The 19,011-nt window shown below is 43.2% G+C and overlaps 1 protein-coding gene across 1 annotated transcript in view; it reads left to right on the top strand.

The window, feature by feature from the left end:
* The window catches only part of LOC110492818 (voltage-dependent T-type calcium channel subunit alpha-1G-like), a 228,544-nt gene that overhangs the window by 133,662 nt on the left and 75,871 nt on the right, over positions 1-19,011 (top strand). Inside the window, 2 exon segments of the mRNA XM_036945869.1 lie at positions 2,684-2,752; positions 11,889-12,073. Coding sequence (XP_036801764.1) covers positions 2,684-2,752; positions 11,889-12,073 — 254 coding nt within the window.

Genomic DNA, 19,011 nt, shown 5'->3' with positions numbered 1-19,011 from the left:
AGGAAAGGAGAGGACGAGAGAGGAAGGAAAGGACGAGAGAGGAAGGAGAGGACGAGAGAGGAAAGGAGAGGGCGAGAGAGGAAGGAGGGGACGAGAGAGGAAAGGACAGGAGAGGACGAGAGAGGAGAAAGCAAGGAGAGGACGAGAGAGGAAGGAGAGGACGAGAGCAGAAAGGAGAGGATGAGAGAGGAAGGAGGGGACGAGAGAGGAAAGGACAGGAGAGGACGAGAGAGGAAAGGAGAGGACAAGAGCGGAAGGAGGGGAGGAGAGATGAAGTAGAGGACGAGAGAGGAAAGGAGAGGACGAGAGAGGAAGGAAAGGACGAGAGAGGAAGGAGAGGACGAGAGAGGAAAGGAGAGGACGAGAGAGGAAGGAGGGGACGAGAGAGGAAAGGACAGGAGAGGACGAGAGAGGAGAAAGCAAGGACGGGACGAGAGAGGAATGAGAGGACGAGAGCAGAAAGGAGAGGATGAGAGAGGAAAGGAGAGGACAAGAGCGGAAGGAGGGGAGGAGAGATGAAGTAGAGGACGAGAGAGGAAAGGAGAGGACGAGAGAGGAAGGAAAGGACGAGAGAGGAAGGAGAGGACGAGAGAGGAAAGGAGAGGGCGAGAGAGGATGGAAAGGACGAGAGAGGAAGGAAAGGATGAGACAGGAAGGAGAGAGGAAAGGAGAGGACAAGAGAGGAAGGAGAGGACGAGAGAGGATGAGAGAGGAGAACGAAGGAGAGGACGAGAGAGGAAAGGAGAGGACAGGAGAAGAAAGGAGTGGATGAGAGAGGAAGGCGAGGATGAGAGAGGAAACGAGAGAACGAGAGGAAGGAGAGGACGAGAGAGTAAAGGAGAGGACAAGAGAGGAAGGAGTGGATGAGAGAGGAAGGCGAGGATGAGAGAGGAAAGAGAGGACGAGAGGAAGGAGTGGATGAGAGAGGAAGATGAGGATGAGAGAGGAAAGAGAGGACGAGATGAAGGAGTGGACGAGAGAGGAAGATGAGAGAGGAAAGAGAGGACGAGAGGAAGGAGTGGATGAGAGAGGAAGATGAGGATGAGAGAGGAAAGAGAGGACGAGAGGAAGGAGTGGATGAGAGAGGAAGATGAGGATGAGAGAGGAAAGAGAGGACGAGAGAAAGGAGTAGATGAGAGAGGAAGATGAGGATGAGAGAGGAAGGAGTGGATGAGAGAGGAAGGAGTGGATGAGAGAGGAAGATGAGGATGAGAGAGGAAAGAGAGGACGAGAGGAAGGAGTGGAGGAGAGAGGAAGGTGAGGATGAGAGAGGAAGGTGAGGATGAGAGAGGAAGGAGAGGATGAGAGAGGAAAGGACATGAGATCTAAATTAACCGTATACGGAAGTCATTTGGCGACAGGCAACAAGCTTCAGTAGAAGATGGAGGGATGAGACATACTAGATGAGTTGAGGGATAGAGATGTTTTACTCTGTGTCTGTCACTGTCTTACTGAATCTCCTCTCCTTCTATTTCTACTTCACTCTCACTCACTGTCAGAATATATATAGCAAAGTTAATCCTAAACTACTTTAGAGGCAACTCAGGCGTATATTTTTAGTCTCTCTCTCCCTCCCTTTTTTTTCTCTCTCTCTCTCTCTCTCTCTCTCTCTCTCTCTCTCTGCCCACTCTCTCTGTCTCTCTTTCAATTCAATTCAATTCACTTAAATTCAAGGGGCTTTATTGGCATGGGAAACGTGTTAACATTGCCAAAGCAAGTGAGGTAGATAATATACAAAAGTGAAATAAATAATAAAAATTAACATTAAACATTACACATACAGAAGTTTCAAAACAAGAAAGACATTACAAATGTAATATTATGTATACATACAGGGTTGTAACAATGTACAAATGGTTAAAGTACACAAGGGAAAATAAATAAACATAAATATGGGTTGTATTTACAATGGTGTTTGTTCTTCACTGGTTGCCCTTTTCTTGTGGCAACAGGTCACACATCTTGCTGCTGTGATGGCACACTGTGGAATTTCACCCAGTAGATATGGGAGTTTATCAAAATTGGGTCTGTTTTCGAATTTTTGTGGAACTGTTAAATCTGAGGGAAATATGTCTCTCTAATATGGTCATACATTGGGCAGGAGGTTAGGAAGAGCAGCTCAGTTTCCACCTCATTTTGTGGGCCGTGTGCACATAGCCTGTCTTCTCTTGAGAGCCAGGTCCGCCTACGGCGGCCTTTCTCAATTGCAAGGCTATGCTCACTGAGTCTGAACATAGTCTAAGCTTTCCTCAAGTTTGGGTCAGTCACAGTGGTCAGGTATTCTGCCACCGTGTATTCTCTGTTTAGGGCCAAATAGCATTCTAGTTTGATCTGGTTTTTTTTGTAAATTCTTTCCAATGTGTCAAGTAATTTTATTTTTGTTTTCTCATGATCTGGTTGGGTCTAATTGTGTCTGTCTGTCTCCGCTCTCTCTGTCTTTCTCTGTCTTTCGGTCTCCCTCTCTCTGTCTTTCTCTTATTTTCTTTCTTTTTTCTCTCTCGCTCTATCTCTCTCTCTGTCTCTCTTGCTCTGTCTCTCTCGCTCTCTCTCTCTCTCTCTGTCTCTCTTGCTCTGTCTCTCTCTGTCTCTCTTGCTCTGTCTCTCTCGCTCTGTCTCGCTCTCTCTCTATGTCTCCCTCTCTCTGTCTTTGTCTCTCTCTTTGTCTCTCTCTCTCTCTCTGCAGGAGCGCATCTTCCTCACATTATCCAACTACATATTCACAGCGATCTTTGTGGCAGAGATGACAGTAAAGGTAAGGATGGACTTAGGGGACCCTATTTATTTATTTATTTCACCTTTATTTAACTTCTTATGGGCAGGTGGGACGGTAGCGGCCCACCTGGCCAACATCCGGTGAAATTGCAGAGCGCGAAATTTAAACTACAGTATTATAAATATTTAACTTTCATAAAATCACAAGTGTAATACATCAAAATAAAGCTTAACTTCTTATTAATCCAGCCGCTGTGTCCGATTTCAAAAAGGCTTTACGGCGAAAGCACACCATGCGATTATCTGAGGAGAGCGCCCCGCATACAAACACATGAAAATCATTTTTCAACCAGGCAGGTGCGCCACGAAAGTCAGAAATAGCGACATAATAAATGCCTTACCATTGATGATCTTCTTCTGTTGGCACTCCAAAAGGTCCCAGATACATCAGAAATGTTCCTTTTTGTTCGATAATGTCCTTCTTTAGATCCATAAAACTCAGTTTAGCTGGCTTGCTTCAGTCAATAATCCACCCATTTTCCCTCCATCAAAATGTATACAAAATGAATCCCAAACGTTACTAATAAACTTTTCCAAACAAGTCAAACAACGTTTATAATCAAACCTTTACGTACCCTAATACGTAAATAAACTATAAAATTCAAGACGGAGAATCGTTATTGTCTTTACCGGAGAAAAATACCAAAGAACGCGCTCTCTTCCAAGCGCTTGGAAACATTACAGCCAAAATGGGAGCCACCTACAAAAACTAAAATTTCTGGCAAATTTTTCCAAAAACCAGCATAAATCTCTTTCAAAAGATTGTTGACATCTAGTGGAAGCCCTAGGAACTGCAATCTGGGAGGATGTTGCCTTATAATAAAAGTGACAGCCATTGAAAACAGTTGAAGGCTGAATTCTTTTTTTGGGGGGGATGGTTTGTCCTCGGGGTTCCGCCTGCCATATCAGTTCTGTTATACTCACAGACATCATGTTAACAGTTTTAAAAACTTTAGAGTGTTTTCTATCAACATCTACCAATTATATGCATATCCTAGCTTCAGGCGAATTACAATGGGCACGCTTTTCATCCAGATGTGAAAATACTGCCCCCTACCCAAGAGAGGTTAACCAGGTAGACTAGTTGAGAACAAGTTCTGAATTGCAACTCTGACCTGGACAAGAATAAAGCAAAGTAGTTCGACACATACAACAACACAGAGTTACACATGGAATAAACAAACATACAATCAATAATACAGTAGAAAAATCTATATACAGTGTGTGCAAATGAGGTAGGATAAGAGAGGTAAGGCAATAAATAGGCCATGGTAGCGAAGTAATTACAATATAGCAATTACACTGGAATGGTAGAATGTGCAGAAGATGAATGTCCAAGTAGACGTACTGGGTGCAAAGAAGCAAGATAAATAAATGAATATAGTATGGTGATGAGGTAGATTGGATGGACTACATACAGATGAGGTATGTACTGGTGCAGTGATCTGTGAGCTGCTCTGACAGTTGGTGCTTTAAGCTAGTGAGGGAGGTAAGAGTCTCCAGCTTCAGTGATTTTTGCAGTTCGTTCCAGTCATTGGCAGCAGAGAACTGGAAGGAGAGGCGGCCAAAGGAAGAATTGGCTTTGGGGGTGACCAGTGAGATACACCTACTGGAGCGTGTGCTATACCCTACCAAGCGGTAAACCCGTAAACACGCAATGTCCTACCCAGAGAAGGGTAGTCTTCCTGGGCTAGACTCATCACTGTACCTCAGGGCTCTAGTTAAGGCCTTCATCCTTCTGGTCTGATCCACATAGCCAGATTAAAGCTCTACTCCCTCTAGGTGATATTAGGACATGTTGGGTAGGAGTTGCCCACAGGCAAAGATCTAGAAAAATCTTACCATAATCCTAACCTTTACAATCAGAGTGAAACAATACCAAACAGTTTTGTAATCCTACTCTTATAATGACTGCTTATAAACCAATATCCATCAGTGGATTCTGTGTACAATCTGCCCTCAGGTTTATCAATCTGTACTCAGGTTTATCAATCTGCCCTCAGGGTTGTCAATCTGCAATCAGGCTTATCTATCTGCCCTCAGGCTAATCAATCTGCCCTCAGGCTAATCAATCTGCCCTCAGGCTTATCAATCTGCCCCCAGGCCTATCAATCTGCCCCAGGCCTATCAATCTGCCCTCAGGCTTATCAAACTGCCCTCAGGCCTATCAATCTGCCCTCAGGCTTATCAATCTGTCTTCAGGTTTATCAATCTGCCCCCAGGCCAATCAATCTGCCCCCAGGCCTATCAATCTGCCCTCAGGCTTATCAATCTGCCCCCAGGCCTATCAATCTGCCCTCAGGCGTATCAATCTGCCCTCAGGCCTATCAATCTGCCCTCAGGCTTAGCAATCTGCCCTCAGGCCTATCAATCTGCTCCCAGGCCTATCAATCTGCACCCAGGCCTATCAATCTGCCCTCAGGCCTATCAATCTGCCCCCAGGCCTATCAATCTGCCCCCAGGCTTATCAATCTGCCCTCAGGCCTATCAATCTGCCCTCAGGCCTATCAATCTGCCCTGAGGCCTATCAATCTGCCTTGAGGCCTATCAATCTGCCCTCAGGCTTATCAATCTGCCCCCAGGCCTATCAATCTGCCCTCAGGCTTATCAATCTGCCCTCAGGCCTATCAATCTGCCCTCAGGCCTATCAATCTGCCCCCAGGCCTATCAATCTGCCCCCAGGCCTATCAATCTGCCCCCAGGCTTATCAATCTGCCCTCAGGCCTATCAATCTGCCCTCAGGCTTATCAATCTGCCCTGATGCCTATCAATCTGCCCTGAGGCCTATCAATCTGCCCTCAGGCTTATCAATCTGCCCTCAGGCCTATCAATCTGCCCTCAGGCCTATCAATCTGCCCTGAGGCCTATCAATCTGCCCTCAGGCCTATCAATCTGCCCCCAGGCTTATCAATCTGCCCTCAGGCCTATCAATCTGCCCTCATGCTTATTTGAATAAATAGAAAGAAAGAGAGAAGGGGGGAGAGAGTGAAGGGAGAGAGAGAAGATGGGAAGAGAAGGGGAGAGAGAGAGCGAGAAGGGGGGGGGGGAGAAGGTGGAGAGATGAGAAAATAGAGCTTAACAAATACTTTAAGTACCTGAAGTACATAAAATACCTTAGTAGTATTTAGTTTAGATGACAGAAATACCTTAAAGGTCAAACAAAGCCAATTTTATCTGAATATCAAATATTTTCTGGGTAACAATTAACTACCTAAACTAACTAAACAAAAATAGTTTCTTAGCAAAGAGGCGTTTCTTTAAAAATAATTTTGCCAAGACTAGTCTGTGAGTTGTCTGGAAAACTAGTCTGGAAAACTGAAAATGTGCTGTTATTGGCAGAGAGGTTTGGAACTCTGTGTCTTATTGGTCTATTAACTAATTTACTGCATGGTGATGTCACCAGGAAGGCCAAAACTCCATCCCACCAAAACAGGCTGAAATTTCAGGTGGTCTTTTCAAACAACTCTTACACTAAAAGGGCATTGTCATCATTTTCACAATTTCACAGTAATATTCCAACCTCATAGTGTGGAAATATATTCACTGCATGTGGACACTGCAAAAGTATGTGGACACCTGCTTGTCGAACATCTCATTCCAAAATCATGAGCATGAATATGGAGTAGGTCCCCCCTTTGCTCCACCTTTCTGGGAAGATGTTGGAACGTTGCTGCGTGGACTTGCTTCCATTCAGCCACAAGACCATTAATGAGGTTGGGCACTGATGTTGGGCGATTAGGCCTGGCTCGCAGTCTGTGTTCCAATTCATCCCAAAGGTGTTCGATGGGTTTGAGGTCAGGGCTCTGTGCAGGCCAGTCAAGTTCCACTGCACCGATCTCGACAAACTATTTATGTATGGACCTCGCTTTGTGCACGTGGGCATTGTCATGCTGAAACAGGAAAGGCCCTTCCCCAAACTGTTGCCACCAATTTGGAAGCACAGAATCGTCTAGAATGTCATTGTCTGCTGTAGTTTTCAGATTTTGGAGCCTAGCCCTAACCATGAAAAACAGCCCCATACCATTTTTCCTCCTCCACCAAACTTTACAGCGGGCACTAGGGGCCTTTCTTTGGTTAAATGTCTTGGGTGTAAAAATGAGGAGCCTTTTGGACCTATATTCATCACTCCAGAGGAAGCGTTTCCACTGCTCCAGAGTCCCATGGCGGCGAGCTTTACACCACTCCAGCCGACGCTTGGCCTTGCGCGTGGTGATCTTAGGCTTGTGTGCCGCTGCTCAGTCATGGAAAACCATTTCATAAAGTTCCTGACGAATGGTTATTGTGCTGACATTGCTTCCAGAGGCAGTTTGGAGCTCAGTAGTGAGTGTTGCAATCGAGGACAGGCAATATTTATGTGCTACGTGCTTCAGCACTCAGCGGTTGCATTCTGTGAGCTTGTGTGGTCTACCACTTTGCGGCTGAGCCGTTGTTGTTCCTAGACTTTTCCACTTCACAATAACAGCACTAAGGGTGTAACCGAGGAATCTCTAGCAGGGCAGACATTTGACTAACGGACTTGTTGGAACAGTGGCCTCCTATGACAATGCCATGTTGAAAGTCACTGAGCTCTTCAGTAAAGGCCATTCTCCTGCCAATGTTTGTCTATGGAGATTACATGGCAGTGTGCTCAATTGTATACACCTGTCAGCAATGGGTGTGGTTGAAATAGCCGAATCCACTATTTTTGAAGGGGTGTATAACACTGGAAAATCATGTTTTTGAAGGCACTGGGCCCACCTCCAAATGATTGATCTTCAGCTCTACTGTTTTACAGATACAAAGCCTTTAGATACAAAGCCTTTAGATACAAAGCCTTTAGATACAAAGCCTTTAGATACAAAGCCTTTAGATACAAAGCCTTTAGATACAAAGCCTTTAGATACAAAGCCTTTAGATACAAAGCCTTTAGATACAAAGTCTTTAAGAAAACAGACTTCCCGTGTGATACCTGAGTAAGTCTCACACACACACAGAGACACACACACACACACACACACTCTTGAATGGGAGCGATCCACGGGAGAACGACTACCCCTTCTCATTACAAGCTCGGAAGTTCAAGGCTGACCACGGTATTGTTAACAGAAAACAGAATCCCCAATTGTAGGTAAATATCAGTCTTCATGGTCAATTTTCATGTGAAAACATGTTTCAAAGACAATCATGATACCAATAATTGCTTCTAATTCACCAGATGTATGTCCTTGAACCAAATATGTTTTTATCACATAAGGATACTTTATTTCCTAATGGCAGCCTGCAGTACCCCGGTTGGCCTTCGACTTGAGTTAGCCAATGAGAGCTGGCAGCACTGAGCTAGCCTGCAGAGTCACTTCCTGAAGTAGCTCAAACTGTGCATATTATGTCTCCATGAGACACCATCTTAAGCTTCAACTTCACTTGGTGTCAATGCACTATTGACTCTTTACATAGGAATTAATGGCACTCAATACAAAAGCAAGGACATTTGAATAATGGCTAGACATACTTTAAAATGTGTGTGTGTGTGTGTGTGTGTGTGTGTGTGTGTGTGTGTGTGTGTGTGTGTGTGTGTGTGTGTGTGTGTGTGTGTGTGTGTGTGTGTGTGTGTGTGTGTGTGTGTGTGTGTGTGTGAGAGAGAGAGAGACTGCGTGTGTGTGTGTGTGTGTGTGTGTGTGTGTGAGCTCAACGGTCTGTGATGACGAGAGAGATGAATGAATGTTTGTGTGTGTGTGTGTGTGTGTGTGTGTGTGTGTGTCTGTGTGTCTGTTTGTCTGTGTGTGTGTGTGTTATCTCTAATGACTGTATATATGAATGGACAAAGCTATCACTGACCGTTGAGCTTACAGACACACACACACACATACCCATCTTTTAATAATATGTCTAGCCAATATTCAAATGTCCTGGCTTTTGAATTGAGTCACATGGCTTGTGGCAGGGGTGAGGAGGGGTGAGGGCAAGAGAAAGTTCACAGGTGTCACTCACTAAGACCTCTATCTCTATTCTAGGACCCAATGCAACACCAGGGCTCACCCACACAGACGCACACACACACAACACACATACACGCACATACACACATGCTCGCGCACACAGACAAAGACACAGACACACACATACAAATTTAGGGCAGACCAAGGCAACATTTAAATCATGCTCAAGAATAATGGGGCTCGGGAGAGGTTCATTAACGTCGCGCTCAGTCAGACATTTGGGCGGAACTCACATAGGAACCAAAGCCTTTGTAACCTCGACACATCTTTGTTTGTCAGGGGGTTGATCATTCTCTAAGTAAGACACTGCCTGATTATATATAGATTCATGCCTTTACACTCGGGTGAGGCGCAACATCGTATGCAAATGACCCATCCGGCTGCCTAGTTGAGATGCAGTTTGTCTCTGTGTGTCATTGTTGTGTCTCAGTCAGTTGTGTAGATTGAAATACGGAAGAACATTTTACAATAACAAAAGTTTGTATCACACTTGTCTTACAGTAGCAGTAAAAAGTTTGGACACACCTACTCATTCCAGGGTTTAAAAAAAGGTTTACTATGCAAATGTGTAAGGGTGGCTACTGTTAAAGAATCTCAAATATAAAATGTATTTTGCTGACGACATGATTCCATATGTGTTATTTCATAGTTTTGATGTCTTCACTATTACTCTACAATGTAGAAAATAGTAATAAAAAAATTAAAAACTTGAATGAGTAGGTCTGTTCAAACTTTTGACTGGTGCTGTATGTGTTTATTAGCTTTGGCAAAAGCAGCAGCTACTCTTCCTGGGGTCCAGCTACTCTTCCTGGGGTCCAGCTACTCTTCCTGGGGTCCACAAAGAACACAAAACATTAAAATAGGACAAGTAACAAAACACTGATCGACAAAGTCACACACATTTCAAATATGACATACAAACAACAACTCAAAAATCATACTTGCGTGTGTTTGTGCGTGTCTCCTCACAGTCCTCCCGTTCCATGAGACGTTGTTTAATCCATTTTATAAAGGACATTTTGCTGTAAGCTTAAGTAATTCTATTTGGAAGGGTGTTCCATGCGATCTTGGCTCTGTATAACATTGTGCTTTGCCGTGAATTGTTTGGGGACTTGGGATCTGTGAAAAGACCCCTGGTGGCGTGTCTTTTCTTTATGGGGGTCTGAGCTGAATGTTATTTGATTATGCAGACAATCTGGAATTTTCATCACTGTAATATTTCTCATAAAAACTAGAAGATTCAGTTAATCTCTCATCAACCCTCGTCCAGGAAAAGCTGACAAGATGTTAGTTCTGTGCGTGCAGTTTAAGGGAAAGGTGTGCTGCTCTGTTTTGAGTCCGGTGCAGCATTGCTTGGTCTTTCTGCGCTGCACCTGACTATATTACCGGACAGTAATCAAGATGGGACAAGACCAGAGCCTGAACAAATAGTACAGTTGATTTCAGTGTCAAAAACACAGGACATATTTTTTATAACAGACATACCCCTCTCCATCTTCACAACAAGTTTGTCAATATGACTTGACCATGATAAGTGACCATCCCAATGTTACTCCTGGGAGTTCAACTTCTTCAATTTGTTCAATGGTCACACCCTTTATGTACAACTCCAGTTGAGGTTTATGTCTTAGAGAATGTTTTGAACCAAATACAACTCTTTAAGTTTAAGTTGTATTTAAGACCAGTTTACTATTAATCACCATTTCTGATACTGACTGTAACTCCTTATTTAGACTTTCAGTGAGCTCACTGGCTTTGGGTGCTGACATGTACACACTGGAGAGTGTGGAATCATTTGCATACATAGTCATTATTGCTTTGTGTAACACCAGTGGCAAATCATTTGTAAAGATAGAGAAGAAAACAGTCCCAAGGCAACTGCCCTGAGGTACACCGCACTGTACATAGCTGTTGTTAGAGAAGCTTCCATTTAAGAACACGCTCTGGATTCTATTGGATAAATAACTCTCCAACCATGTGATGGCAGGTGATGCAAAACCATAGCAAGTGAGTTTCTTCAATAACAATTCATGAGTAATAACATCAAAGACTGCACTGACATCTAATAATACAGCTCCAACTGTCATCGTTTTATTTTTATTTTTTTACTAATCATATGTCATCTGCATCAGTGGAGTACAAGTTGATTGCCCTTCACTACACAGAGTACAGAAAACATGACGTAGACTGACCAGGTGAAACCAGGTGAAAGCTATTAACCTTTATTGATGTCACTTGTTAAATCTACTTCTATCAGTGTAGATGAAGGGTAGGAGACAGGTGAACCTTTTAGTGCAGTAGGCTAAATCAGGGTCACACAGAGTGTTTATTGGTAGTCTTAAACAAATCTATTGTGACAAAAAAGTATACACCTCACACACATTGTTACAGGCTTAGAAAAAAGAATACACCTGTACCATGTCAGATATACATTTGAAATCTATTCTAATTTGAGTTTGCATCCCAATATTACACTTTATATACATCACAGAAGACTGAAATATAACAAAACCATTTGATATAGAAACACCAGATTCTGGCGGTTTTTTTGAAGTAAAGTTTATTAATTATGAGGTAGGCTAGTAGACAAACGTTTCTTCAACTAAAAACGTTTTTGAAAACAACAAAACGAGCTCAGCATATTTTTTGTTATTTATTTACCCAGGGAAAAACACATTGAGACCTAGGTCTCATTTCCATATGTGCCCTGGGAACAATACAGAAAATACAATTATACACAATGTAAAACACAAAATTAAATAGCAAATATTATATACACAATAAACAATCAAACAAAACAGACACATTTATCAATATAAAAACACCTTTCTCCTAAACTGACCCAGAGACAACAAATGAAAGTCACTTGGAGATGATTCCACAGGACAGGGGTCTGGTAGGAAGAGACCGAACTCTGTGGATACACGTGGAGTGTCCAGCGTTAACCAACCCCGTGATCTAGTGTTGTAATTCCAGTTTCTATATTTGGTCAGTGATGTTAAGTAAATTGGTTCTGATGACCTCATTTATTCATTTGCTTTCACTGTATGTGTTTGTATTGTTGTCTTTATTGTTTACCTGTTTGTATGTGAATGGAAGTGTAGACTATATGGCTCTATATCTGTCTGTGGTTATTCTCAGGTGGCTGCGCTGGGATGGTTGTTTGGTGATAAGGCCTACCTGAGGAGTAGCTGGAACCTTCTAGACGGGTTGCTGGTGATGATCTCAGCCATAGACATCCTTGTCTCATTGGTGTCCAACAGCAGCCCCAAGATACTGGGTATGCTCCGGGTGCTGCGCCTGCTGCGGACACTCAGGCCACTACGGTGAGTTGTATATACACACACACATGCTTGAGCACACACACGCTGGCACACACACACGCGCGCACATGACCAACGCACGGATGCACACAAACACACTCAAACACACACACGCATTAGAACACACACACGTGCAGGCCTCCTCACTAATATACCTTTTTCCAAAACAGTATATCTACCAGACTTACAGTGTGACTTTCCCCACTTCCAGTGTACTGTACCAACGTCACATATCTCCCACTAGGGAGGCCTGGAACAGCTGAAGCTACTTACAGCAGTGTGTGAATGGTAGTGTGTGGTTTTTAACCGTGGAATAAGGGAACTCACTTTAAAATGGGGAAAACTTTTTCTTGACTTTCTCTATCGGTGTCTTCTTTCTCTGAGAATGGTTCATGAGGTGCAGAAGAGCAGTGTGTGTGTTGGGCATGTTGGTGTGTGTGTGCATGATTGTGCACATGTGCGTGTGTGTGAGTTTGTGTGAAAGGGAAGACTCAACAATGTTTCTGATAGGTACAATTTTTCCCTCAGATGTCTCTATGATATATGGCCTGTCTGTGTGTTTGTTGTCATGCGGCTCAGTGTGAGCGCGTGTGTTTGTTCTTCCCTTGCCTCTTGCCTCTCCTCTCGTGAAGCTCTACCGACCTGCACTCAAATATTTATTAGCATCTCTGGAAAGCACAAAAATCTAATAGGAATTTTTCCTGCCCGATTTACCCACAAAACGCTGTGGGATGACCACTTCAATCTCCTACCTGACCCCTCTCAAATATGACCCCTGACCTCTAGTGAAATGGAATCTACTATTCCTGTCTTCAGACTAGGATTGCTTTTATCGTGTGTGTGTGTGTGTGTGTGTGTGTGTGTGTGTGTGTGTGTGTGTGTGTGTGTGTGTGTGTGTGTTTGTCCCCAGCAATAAAAAAAACCATCAGATGAACATAAACCAAAGGCCAAGTCATTTTCTTTGATATAGTTTGTACAGCTGATGTGGGTTCATGTACTGTCTAGGGGGCTTAAGTACTGTCTATGGGGTTTATGTACTGTCTAGGGGGCTTAAGTACTGTCTATGGGGTTTATGTACTGTCTATGGGGTTTATGTACTGTTTATGCGGTTTATGTACTGTGTATGGGGTTTATGTACTGTCTATGGGGTTTATGTACTGTCTATGGGGTTTATGTACTGTCTATGGGGTTTATGTACTGTCTATGGGGTTTATGTACTGTTTATGGGGTTTATGTACTGTCTATGGGGTTTATGTACTGTTTATGGGGTTTATGTACTGTCTATGGGGTTTATGTACTGTCTATGGGGTTTATGTACTGTCTAGGGGGCTTAAGTACTGTCTATGGGGTTTATGTACTGTGTATGGGGTTTATGTACTGTCTAGAGGGCTTAAGTACTGTCTATGGGGTTTATGTACTGTCTATGGGGTTGATGTCTGTCTATGGGGTTTATGTACTGTCTATGGGGTTTAGGTACTGTCTATGGGGTTGATGTACTGTCTATGGGGTTTATGTACTGTCTATGGGGTTTAGGTACTGTCTATGGGGTTGATGTACTGTCTATGGGGTTTATGTACTGTCTATGGGGTTTAGGTACTGTCTATGGGGTTGATGTACTGTCTATGGGGTTTATGTACTGTCTATGGGGTTTATGTACTGCCTATGGGGTTTATTTACTGTCTAGGGGGGTTATGTACTGTCTATGGGGTTTATGTACATTCTATGGGGTTGATGTACTTTCTATGGGGTTGATGTCTGTCTATAGGGTTTATGTACTGTCTATGGGGTTTGTGTACTGAAAGAAAGAGAGAGACATCAAGGGAAGAGGAGAACACTAACAAAAGGGTTCCTCAAGGGTTTGGGAAGGCTAATGGTTCTATGTGGAGCCATAATGACTCAAATAACCTTTTGAGCTCTTCAATGGTTCTTTATAGTTCACAAAAGGGTTATTTGCTCTTTTAGTAATAATTGCAATGTAGGGGAGGTTTGCTCTCAGCTCTGTTTGTGCAGCTGTGACTGAGAGCCTCATTCCAGTTTATTTAATCTGTTGTGTCATGCTATTACATGTTATATATAACTATGCCTGGTGAAGATGTCTTGTGAAAGATATGGCCTTGTGTCATTTAAGAAGTGTTGTCTAAATCAGTCAGTGGTTCTCATTTCCCTCCTCAGGAACCCCCAGCTGTTCCAGAGGTAGTTCACTGGATTCAACTTGTCAATTAACACAATAATAACACCTATTGAATATTTTTTTTAAAAGCATATTATATGGCTAATCAGAAAAATATATTATATGGCTAATCAGAAAAATAAACCATGTATGGGTCTTCAAAAGGATCTGCAAAGAACCAGATTAACTTTATAGAACCACCTTCTTCATAAAGGGGTCTTTATTCCATTTAGAACCTCATGACCATGGTTCTAAAAAAGTGATATGAACAGTAGCACCAAAAAGGGTTCTGCTGTGGTTAATAGCCAAATGACCCTTATAGATACAAAAAAACGAAACAAAAATGGTGTGAACAGGGGATAGATAAAGAGAGGGGGAGAGAAATGCTGAGCTGGTGTTCTCTCCTCCCACCTACAAACACTACAGATTATCGCTCTGATCAGGAAATAATACATTCATCATTTATCCTTTCAGGGTATTAATTAGCTTTCAAACCCTGATACTCAGACCAAAGAAGAAGAGAGGAGAGAAGTGAGTAGAAGAGGGGAGGGGAGAGGAGAGGAGAGGAGAGGAGAGGAGAGGAGAGGAGAGGAGAGGAGAGGAGAGGAGAAGAGAAGAGAAGAGAAGAGAAGAGAAGAGAAGAGAAGAGAAGAGAAGAGAAGAGAAGAGAAGAGGAGAGGAGAGGAGAGGAGAGGAGAGGAGAGGAGAGGAGAGGAGAGGAGAGGAGAGAGGAGCATGAAAATGCCACAATATCAGTATGCTGGTCTGGGAGTCTGCGCTGTACTGAAGGCCGTCTCAGAGAAAGTTCAGTTAGTTTGACAGGAAAGTAAACTTCTGATCAAGCAAAGCTCTGAAAACGAGGGCTTACTGTATACAGCACTGCACTGTATATGTGAAAACCCTAGAGATACTCATAACATGGATTCTGAAAAGAGCTTGTGTGGCAGGAATCTCATAGGACTAAATTAAAATAATGGAGAATATCAAAGCTTTACACAGCACTGTGGCATTAATAATAGCTAAAAAGCAGATCAATGTTTTATCACATTAAAAATATAGCACACAACATGACCCCTCACCCTGTAGATGATGTAATTGTCTGGAGGGTTCAATCCTTGGCACACCAGAGAATTGGACAAAATAATACTTGTGTGATTTATTTGTGTGTTTTCCAGTTTGTCAGTTCAGAGGCTTTAGTTTCAGGACAGGAAAAGAGAAGAGAGGGTGAATTAAACATGAGTCTGTCTGTGTTTTCCCCTGAAGCACTGGGGTGTGTATGGTTCACACACACACACACGCACACACGCACACACACACACACACACACACACCTCTCTGTCAGATATACCTCTCTGTCTGTTGTGACATTACAGGCAGAGGAAGAGTTTCTGTTCATCTAACTCTGTTCATCTAACTCCTCACAGAGTTTATCTGCTCATTCTCATGTCTTCATTTCATACATTCATCAAACTTGTATGTGTGAACTTGTTCTCAACTAGCCTACCTGGTTAAATAAAGGTGAAATATACAGTATATATAGATTTTAAAACTCCTTTCTGCTCAGTTCAGCTCAGTTCAACTCAGTTCTGCTCAGTTCAACTCAGTTCAACTCAGTTCAGCTCATTTCAGCTTAGTTCAGCTCATTTCAGCTCAGTTCTAACACCCTGCATAGGCTAAAGGTGGTATGGAATAGTCCCCGCGATATGCAACTGTTCAGGGAAGTCAGGAACCAATACACGCAGTCAGTCAGGAAAGCAAAGGCTAGCTTCAAGCAGAAATTCACATCCTGTAGCTCGAACTCCAAAAAGTTTTGGGACACTGTCAAGTCCATGGAGAACAAGAGCACCTCCTCCCAGCTGCACTGAGGCTAGGTAACAAGGTCACCACTGATAAATCCATGATAATCGAAAATGTCAATAAGCATTTCTCAACAGCTGGCCATGTCTTCCTCCTGGCTACTCCAACCCCGGCCAACAGCTCCGCCCCCCCGCAGCTACTCGCCCAAGCCTCCCCAGCTTCTCCTTCACCCATATCCAGATAGCAGATGTTCTGAAAGAGCTGCAAAACCTGGACCCGTACAAATCAGCTGGGCTAGACAATCTGGATCCTCTCTTTCTAAAACTATCCGCCGCCATTGTTGCATCCCCTATTACCAGCCTGTTCAAACTCTCTTTCGTATCGTCCGAGATCCCCAAAGAAAGGGGGTGACACCCTAGACCCAAACTGTTACAGACCTATGTCCATCCTGCCCTGCCTATCTAAAGTCTTCGAAAGCCAAGTTAATAAACAGATCACTGACCATTTCGAATCCCACCGTTCCTTCTCCACTGTGCAATCCAGTTTCCGAGCCGGTCACGGGTGCACCTCAGCCACGCTCAAAGTACTAAACGATATCATAACCGCCATCGATAAAAGACAGTACTGTGCAGCCGTCTTCATCGACCTGGCCAAGGCTTTCGACTCTGTCAATCACAGTATTCTTATCGGCAGACTCAATAGCCTTGGTTTTTCTAATGACTGCCTCTCCTGGTTCACCAACTACTTTGCAGACAGAGTTCAGTGTGTCAAATCGGAGGGCATGTTGTCCGGACCTCTGGCGGTCTCTATGGGGGTACCACAGGGTTCAATTCTCGGACCGACTCTTTTCTCTGTATATATCGATGATGACGCTCTTGCTGCGGGCGATTCCCTGATCCACCTCTACGCATACGGCACTATTCTGTATACTTCTGGCCCTTCCTTGGACACTGTGCTAACTAACCTCCAAACGAGCTTCAATGCCATACAACACTCCTTCCGTGGCCTCCAACTGCTCGCTACAGTCCCTGCTTTGAATCCAGGCTATATCACAGCGGTATGAGGCCCTGCATCTCAGTGCAAGAGGTGTCACTACAGTCCCTGGTTCAAATCCAGGCTGTTTCACAGCAGTCTAAGGCACTGCATCTCAGTGCAAAATCCTGGTTCAAATACAGGCTGTATTACAGCAGTCTAAGGCACTGCATCTCAGTGCAAGAGGTGTCACTAGAGTCTCTGGTTCGAATCCAGGCTGTATCACACCCGGGCGTGATTGGGAATCCCATAGGGCGGCGCACAATTGGCCCAGCATCGTACAGGGTCTGTCATTGTAAATAAAAATGTGTTCTTAACTGACTTACTTGCCTAGCTAAAACTTATTACAGATCATTGGGACGCTACTGTGGCACCTGGCCAACATCCGGTGAAATTGCAGAGCACCAAATTCAAATGAAAGAAATTGTAATATTAAACATTCATGAAAATACCAGTGTCTTACATAATTTAAAAGCTTAACTTCTTGTCAGATTTTAAAAATGCTTTACAGCGAAAGCACATCATGCACATCTGAGGACAGCGCCCGGCACACAAAAGCTTTACATACATTTTCCAACCAAGCAGATGCGTCACGAAAGTCAGAAATAGCGATAAAATAAATCACATACCTTTGAAGATATTCATCTGGTTGCAATCACAAGGGTCCTTCTTTATATCCCAAAAAAGTATGTTTCAATGGCGCGCTTGACTCAGCAATCCACCGGTTTCCCTCGTTCAAAATGCATACAAAATGAATCCCGTAAGTTACCAATAAACTTATTCTAAACAAGTCAAACAACGTTCCAAATCAATCCTCAGGTACCCTATTATGTAAATAAACTACAAAGTTTAAGACAGAGAATACCGGAGACCATTAACGGAGATAAATAACGTTGTACGCGCACAAGAAAAACTAAAAATTCTAGCTCATTTATCAAAAAAGAAGCTTGAAACTCTTTCTAAAGACTTTTGACATCTAGTGGAAGCCCTAGGAACTGCAATCTGGGAGGACTTCCTTTTATATTCCCATTCCCAGCCATTGTAATCCGAGGTGAGCTAAAAAAATACATGTGGATGGATTGTCCTCAGGTTTACGCCTGCCATATTAGTTCTGTTGTACTCACGGACATAATTTTAACAGTTTTGGAAACTTTAGAGTGTTTTCTATCCAATACTATTATATGCATATCCTAGCTTCTGGGCCTGAGTAACAGACAGTGTACTTTGGGCACCTCATTCTTCCAAACTTCCGAATACTTTTTCTAGCCTGAAGAAGTTAAACAAAGGAAAAAACAAAAACGGGAATTGAACCCACAACCCTGCCATTACTAGAGCCATGCTCTGCCAACGGAGCCACAAAGGACCACAAGTAGAGAAGAAAAAAGCGATCCTACACACTTCTCCAATTGTCCCAGCTAACAGTGCATTTGAGTGTGTTTTCCTCATTAGGAATGTTAATGATGCAATTATACAGCATAGAGGAGGTTCTGGGAGAGAGAGCGTGTGTGTGTGTGTGTTTGACAGAATAATGCATCAGTTTGTTTAATTGTGCAAACACACACTGCTGTTCTCATCCATCAACTCCACGACCTCAACTCAGGCTTCACATTTTATATTTTAGTCATTTAGCAGATGCTATTATCCAGAGCGACTTACAGGAGCAATTCAATCAAATCCAATCAAATTTTATTTGTCACATGCGCCAAATACAACAGGTGTAGTAGACCTTTCAGTGAAATGCTTACAATCAACCAACAATGCAGTACAAGAAATAGACTTAAGAAAATATGAACTAAATAAACTAAGGTAATAAATAACACAATAACTATACCGGGGGTACTGGTACCTAGTCAATTTGCAGGGGTACAGGTCAGTTAAGAACAAATTCTTATTTTCAATGACGGCCTAGGAACAGTGGGTTAACTGCCTGTTTAGGGGCAGA

Source organism: Oncorhynchus mykiss, chromosome 16 (genome assembly GCF_013265735.2).
Source record: "Oncorhynchus mykiss isolate Arlee chromosome 16, USDA_OmykA_1.1, whole genome shotgun sequence".
Taxonomy (NCBI): domain Eukaryota; kingdom Metazoa; phylum Chordata; class Actinopteri; order Salmoniformes; family Salmonidae; genus Oncorhynchus; species Oncorhynchus mykiss.
The sequence above is the reverse complement of the archived record's forward strand: the minus strand, read 5'-3'. Positions and strand labels throughout refer to the sequence as shown.